The 8,870-nt window shown below is 40.1% G+C and overlaps 1 protein-coding gene across 4 annotated transcripts in view; it reads left to right on the forward strand.

Annotated features, from left to right (window-relative positions):
• The window catches only part of TMEM132C (transmembrane protein 132C), a 179,964-nt gene extending 175,221 nt beyond the window's left edge, over positions 1 to 4,743 (forward strand). For all 4 annotated transcript variants that reach the window (XM_090152718.1, XM_090152721.1, XM_090152719.1 and 1 more), the window contains one exon: positions 3,518 to 4,743. In XM_090152718.1, the coding sequence (XP_090008844.1) occupies positions 3,518 to 4,714 (1,197 nt within the window). In that variant the 3' untranslated portion in view covers positions 4,715 to 4,743. The remainder of the gene's footprint in view (positions 1 to 3,517) is intronic.
• Positions 4,744 to 8,870: the final 4,127 nt, after the last annotated feature.

The raw sequence follows: 8,870 nt of genomic DNA on the forward strand, positions 1-8,870 counted from the left end.
TTTAAAGAACTCTTGTCACAGGACAAAGTAAAATATATTGGTAAGTCCTCTCATGCATGTTTCTAAGCATCAGTGTTTTCTAAAATGCAATCAGTCCTACATATGTTATTTCTCTAATTTTTGCTTGAAGATTACAAGGTATTGTGTCCTGGTATCAAGATAACCCCAGATTTTTTGAGCAAGTATTGAGGGACACTTTGTAATCACAATCTTTCATGCTGAAAGGTTTCTGTGATGCCACAGATGGACTCAGTGGAACACGATAAGATACCAGACTTCCGAAGGATATTTGAGGCTTTGGAGGGCAAAATAATCAGCAGTATGGCTCCTAGATTTTCATAGGCAACTTGTGCAAGTCCCAGCTCCGCACAAGCCGTTAGGTCTCTGTCTTATGTGCTTTCTGCTGAGCTTCCCAACCAGCTCTGCTTCCTGCATTCAGGTTGCCTTCTGGAGAGTGAGCCTGGTAGTTTTCACTAGATGGAACAGGCATAGCCAGCAAACAGTGGTGTTTTTGGTTGACTCATACAGGGGGAGTTGAAGCATTCCAGGTCAGGCAATACACATCTTCTCACGTAGTATCACATCACTTATTTACCCTGGTAATTTCCCCCTACTTTTATCCACCTAAGCATTATGTGGATAATAAAAGATAACAATACTAGTAGAAAGCAAAACTCAAGGCTATCCAAGAAGATTTATCAAGTGGCATCTTTGGACTGATAAACAGCAACATAATGCAGAGCTAGAAAAGGTGGTGAAACTTCAGCAGATGAAGAAAAACTGTCACACTTGCTGATCTGCTATGAAATTGTACTTAGAATGGAGGAGAGTGGCAAAAGCCAAAAGAAAAAACATAGACAAAATATATAATGTTTTTACGTGCTTAGGAAAATCATGGTATTTATAAGTGGTTGTGGAAAGTAGTTTCTTCATCTCTTCTGGATTGAATCGTGCTGTCGTTAATGTGATCTAATATGCAGTATCTGACTCACTTCACATCATCACAGCCACCATATAAATCATCCTGCTCTCTAAGAGAGACTGACACTAATGTGTAGTTGTGGTTCATTTGTCCACAGAGTACAACTGAGTGTTTGTGTGTGTGTGTGCATAAGTGAAAGCAAAAGTGGAGGGAAGAAAGACTGGAGAGAGAATCCCTCAGACTATTTGTTTATGCTTAATAATTAATGAATGCAAGTATTTGTCACTTCAGTCTTGAGGGCATCAGATTGAGGGCAAGAGCTTTGCAGGTAAGAAGGCTCCAATCCATCTTCATCTGCTGATAGTAATTGGAGGTCCCTGTCAGAGATTGGGAGGGGATTTATTGATGCGGTACATAGGATTTGCAGAAACAGCTCTTTGAAGGACATGGTACTAAATCATTTCTTTTTCTTTTTCTTTTTAGCTTTTCAGAATTTATAATCATTTGGGAAATTCACTTCCTTCCTTTGCCTTCAGCTTGCCTTTAACAATGTGAATGAGAGGAAATGATCTGTTGCCGAATGGAATATCGGGGCTGGTGCAATATATTTTGGCACGACTTGAGATTCCATCTCTCTTTCACTCTTTTTTCCCCCCCTTTTAATTAACACCATCCGTAGTATAAGCATGACAGTGTTGTGTTGTGTTGTGTTGTGTTGTGTGGTGAATAAATTGGTTCTTCCTATGAAAAAAATGGTCTTCTGGAAACAAAAAAACTCAGTACTGGAAAAAATAGCACCTAAGGTATTGCATACCTCTGATATTGGTAGTAAATCATGTGTGTCTGGAAATCTCATCTCATTTCTTTCTTCTCTACCTCTGCTTCATAAAATCAGGCATGCAGACTAATAAAGAAATAGTGGACAAAATAAAAGTTTTAATTTTGATTGCAAATTTCTTGCCATTTGGACTGAAATTCTCCATGCTGGCTACCTCCTCCTTTTTTAGGGTGAAGGAAGGCAGTAGTGTTGTTGAATTACAAGTGGAGATGCATCTTTTTCCCCCTACGCATACCCATAGAAGTTTGTTTCTATTTTCCCATGGCTGAGTTTGCTCTGCTACAGATTTCTATGATGTATGTTTAAGCTGTGCCATCTAGCTCTATGCTTCAGTCTTTTCAGCCATTTTAGGGTTGTTTCTCTAATGAAAGATCAGCTGTTTAAATTTCCTTACGCATTTTACCCTTAACAGCTCCTGAGGTACTCTGGCTCTGTTTCAGCTATTTGATGCACATGTGAATCATTGAGAACTTTGCCTTCTTTCTTGTTGTGCCACAACTTGTTTTCCTTCTTTCAGTCCCTCAGGAACTTGCTGATAGCACTTTGGAAATCATATATTCAGTATAGTCCAACCTTCTGAGTAGCTAAATTCCCCTTGCTGTTTTCATTGAAAAGCTTTAAATTTAATAGAAGGGTAGCAATTCCCTTTGTTTATAACCATAGCATAGCAAATTGTAACCAATTGGAAACCATATTGGGTTGTAAATTTGTATTATGCCTGGATGGTAACAGGGTGGCAATGTTTTTCCCCAGTGGTGATTTTCAGCCCAGTTGTTCTGATGTACCCATGTGTAAAGTTATTAGGGCCATCTGCAGTTTAAGTCTGGTGAAGAAAAGAACTTAGTTTTTGTGTGAAGCTGCACTCCAGCAATCTGCCTGCATGTCTGCTGGCTTAACAGGCAAGACGTAGAGCAAATGAAAAAACAAAGAAATCTCCTGCAAAGAAAGCTACTGAGACATGGAGAAGTAAATATCTATATCATCTGGATTGGATTCAAATGGCAAAGAGCTGACCTCTAGCTTTGTATTTTGTTTTCTTCTAATGATGGCTTCTAGCAGTGCTGCTTGCAGAGAACAAAGATAGTCCAATTAAATCCAAGCTATTTCTGTTGATATCATAGAAATCATACCAGAATCATCATCCTCCTCTCCTGGACACAGAAATGCAGGAGAGTTTTTCACTATCTCAAGGATAAAGTGTGTTTTGATAGAACAAACCTGAAAAATGGAATTGTTCCATGACTCTTTCTTTCAGGTGAATCTTCTCCTCCAACCATTGCCAAGATACCCAAGTAGCTCTTTATTCCTGCGAAGATACTTATGCCTTGTTGGATTTGACAGCTCCCTGTAATACCTGTGCATGGGCAACATGAGGAAAACTTCTCATTTTCAAGTGCCTGTAGTAATTTTTCTGTTTTGTCTTTTCCAGGTTTTGTATGACAGGAATGTCTTTCTTTGTAAATTATGTAAATTGTAACTCACTAATGGATACTCTGGTATTGCGGGCATCTCACATCCATTATTTCATACCTTCTTTTGCAAAATACTTGCAGGAAGGGTAGCAGTGGAATGTCAGTGAAAAATGAGACCAAAACTTCTGCCCCGTTGGCTGAAGCCTGGTTTGCTCTCAGTGCAGTGCAGAGACTTTGTCTCCCATTTCCTCCAGCTGTCATTCAGAGCTGAGAGATCAGTGAGCGGCCGTGGGTTTAGCTGTTCTATTTGAGATCCTGTCTTTAACCATACCCCTCTCCTTTCAGGAAGCTGTGGTAAGCACCTGGATTCAGTTCAGTGACAGCTCTGTTACTCCGTTGGACATTTATGACTCTAAGGACTTCTCTCTTTCTGCTGTATCATTAGATGAAGCTGTTGTCTCGGTCCATCAGAATGCTGCCCTGAAATGGCCGGTTGTGGCAGCAGAAGGTGAAGGTCAGGGCACCTTAGTCAAGGTGGACATGATGATTTCTGAAGCCTGCCAGAAGTCTAAGAGGAAAAGCATCCTGGCTGTGGGGAATGGCAACATCAAAGTCAAGTTTGGCCAGAATGATGCAGACTCTGATACAGGCGGAGATTACAATGGTGAGGAAATTGAAAACCATGCCAGCGATCGCCGGCACAAAGTGCCTGACCAGGAGCGTTACGGCCAGGAGGGACGGTATTATGGTGGCTCTTCAGCAGAGAGAGAGGAAAGCACCATCAGGAAAGTCGGCACCACAGCAAAATCTGTAATAAAAAATAAAGTGATTAAAAACAAGCTGGACGGTGGCAAACTCTCAGATGATAGCCAGCTGCAGAACATTCCTATAGACTTCACCAACTTCCCTGCTCAAGTAGATCTCCCAAAAGGCAACGCAGGCATGGAGGAAAATGATCTGGTGCAGACACCTCGGGGCCTTAGTGATCTGGAGATTGGGATGTATGCTCTGCTAGGGGTCTTCTGCCTGGCAATTCTAGTCTTCCTAATAAACTGTGCAACATTTGCACTTAAGTACCGTCACAAGCAGGTTCTGGTGGAAGGACAGACCACTATGACCCATTCCCACGACTGGGTCTGGCTGGGAAATGAAGCAGAACTGCTGGAGAACACAGCAGATGCATTGCCTCAACAGGATGAACACACAACTATTATTGACCGAGGGACGGGTTGTGAGGAGAGCAACCAGCTCCTCAATGGCAGTGCTCAGAAGAACATTCAGAGCCAGATTCACAGGAGTGCTGACTCAGGGGGCAAGCTCGTAAAGGAACAGAAATCCGAACCTTTACATTCGCCAACTTCTAAAAGGAAGCGGGTAAAATTCACAACATTCACCACCATCCCACCCGACGATGGTTGTCCGACTGTCAATTCAATCCTAAGTAGCAATGACGATGACATTAAGTGGGTGTGCCAGGATATGGACCTGGGGGACTCCAAAGAGATAAGAAACTACATGGAGAAGCTCAAAGATAAAGTGTAGCTCCTTGCTGGGATATTTTTTTTTTTTTTTTGGGGGGGGGGGGGGTTAACCACACCTTGATGCCTTCAGTTCTACAGTATATATTGGGACAGAAGAGGAGGGGGGTGGGAAAAGGATCCACAGGAGAAATTATGAGGCAGTTTTTTACAATCAGGGAAAGAAAGTTGCCAAACTGTCTGTGGCAACATGTATTTTTCTTCAGGTTTTTCACTTTGCTTTGCTTTCCCAAAAGCTTTTCATGGATTTAGGAACTGGGATATAAATAGCAGAAAGGAACAAGGAGATGGTGTGGCCAGTATAATGAACTGGGCAAGGTGAGGTTGTGAAAATATATATTATGGGTCACAGAGACAATAATTATACTGATGTTTCAAAGCACCAAAAATATTCAGGAAAAAAAAGAATAAAAGATAAAGAGAATATAAGACCTTAAAAAGAATAAGCAAGAAGCAAAGAATGACTTGTTTATATTTTCAATAGAACATCCCAGTTATGGACATATGACCCATAAGAAGACTTCATAATGTAACTCAGTCTGGTTCTTTCTCTTCCTTCATTTGAAGTGAAGATGTGTCTTTGGCATTAAATATGAAGGAGAAAGAAATTACTTGCTATTTTTATTTTTACTTTTCTGTTTGTCTTCTAGATTGAAACACAGTCATTTTCCCTTTTGTATTTTTCATCTAATTATCTTACAACCAGGAAAATTTTCAATGTAGGAAGTCTGCAGTGGACCAAGAATATTTTATTTCTAAGTTGGCTATAAAAATCTCCATTATTTAAGGAATTCAGAGGACAAATATTGAACAGTTTTCATCTGGTGTCTCTTCTGAAAGCAAAAGCCTCAATTGTTTCATTCTAGCTAGAAATATGTTCCGTTTGGAAGAAATGTTCATTTTAATTTCAGGTTTGGATTGTTTCGTTATTTGTTTTACGTTTCCACAACCAAAGTTCCCACGTTTCACCAAGGGAAGAAGGTGCTGTTTTGCATTAGCACGTTAAGTTACAACCAGCTGAGGTATCCACTGGTTTATTTTAAGTGTACGTGGAACAGAGACCATCACAGGCCAAATATATACAATGGTTGGTTTTTTTTTCCAAGTTCGTGAGTTCATGATTTCATTCTGTAAGTTTCTGTTCCTTCTGATGTCTCTCTAAGCTCTCACTAAGCTTTGAGAGTTGGAAGAATGAACACGAATTGTCCCCACACTTGTATTTCCTTGTACTGGGAGAGCTGTTCAGAGGGGGAGAAATGTTACTGAAGCAAGATCAAGGAATACTTAGAGATCTGTGTTGATCTAAAAATATATATGTACTTATATTTTTGCCATTAAACCAGCTAAGATTGAAAATTTTTGACTAGACAGTACATCCATTATTTTGTATTAAAAAAATAATACAAAACCAGTAATGAATCTGAAAGAAATACAGAACAGTGGATTTGTTGTATAAACTGGCAGAACTGCATTGATTCAGTGCCAGTTTACATCAGTGGAGACGCAGATCAAAAAAATTCTGACATCCCAAACCTTTGGTAACTCCAAGGAAGGTGGTATATCCAACCTTTTGGAAAGCAGTGTTATGTCTTGACTGTTAGCTGGAAGCACTTGCATCGTCCTGTCTTTACTGATGTATTTCTTTTTTTTTTTTTTTTCCCTTTTAATTATTAACTCAATAGCTTGTTGTTAGGGGAGGTTTCTTTTGCTGTTGTTCCTTTGTTGTTTTTTGTTGTTGTTTGTTTTTGTTTGTTGTTTTTTTGGGTTTTTTTACTGAGACAAAATCAATCCTGCCACCCAGTAACATAGATGGACGTTTTAACACGATAAGCCTAGTATGCATTGTAGACTGAAAGAATGTAATATTTATTTATACATGTTATACAAATTGTAATTAAAATGCTTTACATGGCTTGACAAGTTAACTTCTCTTTTCTGAGGGGAGGGGGCTGTTTCTGTCATTTCTGTGTTGAAGTACTGCATTCACTGCCTAACAGCTGAAACAGAATTTAAGCTGCTTTTGGAGGAGAGAATAGAGATGTATGAAAGTTTTTCACTGTTCTGATCCTTCTTTTGTGAACTGCTTCCCTTTCCCACCCAACATGTGGTGATGATGATGGATGGCAGGAGAAGACAGCAGTCAGGCACAGTTCATGGCAGTGTCACTATTAATCTTGCTCATCTCCATGCCCACCATCAGCACGAACAACTCCAGGACTCTTGCTTCTGATGTGTGCAACTTTCGTGCAGCCCAGTCATGATTAATTATGTTGCTTCTCTGATTGATACAGTAGGTTCAGATGGAAGCAAGTTTCGCTGAATCACAACTGACAAATACAAAGCACCCTGCGTCCCAAAGGACCCCAAGCTACTTCAGAAGCTAAGCGCAGTGATGCATCAGCCACACCTCAGGGATCAGTATATCTTCCTGGGAAAATGCAAGTGCCTCTGAGGTGAAAAAGACATTTACAGTGCCGAGCTGCAAAATACAACAGGAGTGGAACCAAAAAGATGTACGGAACTAAAATAGCTCACCATGATATCGCAGCCATACACAATGCAGTTGTTCAAAATGCATTTTTAAGAAGCTATTCATGTGCTGAGCAGCTTCTGTTACAGCGTGAAGGATGGCATCTCCAGTGAGCCAGTGCTCCCGAGAGCTCTCTGCAATACTGGTACAGCACTGGTGGAGAGGAAAGGAATGATGGCCATCTCTGTTTCTAATCCATGCACCCTATCTTTGCTTTTGGCAGCTGAGGCTATATAGGATCAGAAGTGAAAAGGTTATCTCCATCCAGCGTAGCAAAGAGTTGGCTGCTGAGAGAAAACCTGTTGAGGTGAATTCATCTTACTCTTCATAACGAAATGCATATGGTTGTTATTTATATATATATATTTATTTTTGATCTTGCTATCTGACCGTATTGTCTAGAAAATGTATCCCACAGTGAACAAAAACATCACTCCTAATTCCCCTCTTCCTCTCCAAAATCTCAAAAATTTTTTTCAAGAAAGGAACTTATCATCATTGTAATTAAAAAAAAAAACAAAAAAAAATCAGTTTCCCATGAGAAACTGTTTTGCAATTCCTTTTCAAAAACAGTGATGTAAATTTTTGTCAAAAGTCTCATTCTTGTATGAATGGAACTCAGATTGAATTCAACATTCCCAAAGAGGAACAGAGCTCTTCTGTTAAGAATAGGAAAATTATAGCTTATTCATTATTTCAGTACTTGTTAAGATAATCATCGTTTCCTTTCCAGTTATTGACTGCATCTATAGCTCTCTGCTTGCTGTTCAGATTTAGAGTTAGACTGTTTGTTTGAAATAACTCCCCTTTGGAAAGAGCTTATATTTAATGTGTAGTCATGGTCATTACGTTATTGACCAACACAAACGATGCCTCCTTGGAAGCTAAATTCCACTGATGATTAGCCCTTGCCAATTCTCAATGACAGTATTCTGCCGTGATGTTTGCATTAGAAGATGCAATCTCTTAGAGGCTCTCTGAAGCAGGTGGTTTCAGAGACGTTGCACACATACAGACCTTTGACTGCAGCCTATAGCACTGGGCTGGATGTTGGCCATTTACACACACACAGCATTTTGCACGCATTGAAAATTACCATGGATATTCATTACAATTCTGACTTACTCTTTATCTTGTCTATGCTGTAATAGTCATTTTTCAAACTGACAATCAATCACGTACAACTGCCCATGTGAGCACATGCCTGGCCAATTTGAGAGGCTTGGTATGCACTGCTGAGACAGTCTGTGCAGCCACCTTCCCCAGGCAGGCTGAAATGCAAGCTGAACATCCCTGAAGCACTTGAAATGCTTTTCTCTGGTGTTTCTTTTCACTAACACATGCCTGTTATTGATGTCTTTTAGTCCTTGAGTTATCAGCTAATGGAATTCTGCTAACCTACACATTGGCAAAAAGTTGGAGATGAAAGACCAAGGGGAAGACACGTGACATAACGCCTATCATAATTTGACATCTAATTATTATGAAAAAGAACAACAACTGCTCCAGGTTCTGTATATGTGATAACAATTGTGATAAATCCATTCAGATGGGGTGTGAGGTGTTCAACAACCGGCCCACGCGATGCAAGGCCTGTGCTGGTGGGGGTTGATAGCACTCAGGAAGTCTC

The sequence above is a fragment of the Phasianus colchicus genome, chromosome 18 (assembly GCF_987193195.1).
Source record: "Phasianus colchicus chromosome 18, bPhaCol1.hap1.1, whole genome shotgun sequence".
Taxonomy (NCBI): Eukaryota; Metazoa; Chordata; class Aves; order Galliformes; family Phasianidae; genus Phasianus; species Phasianus colchicus.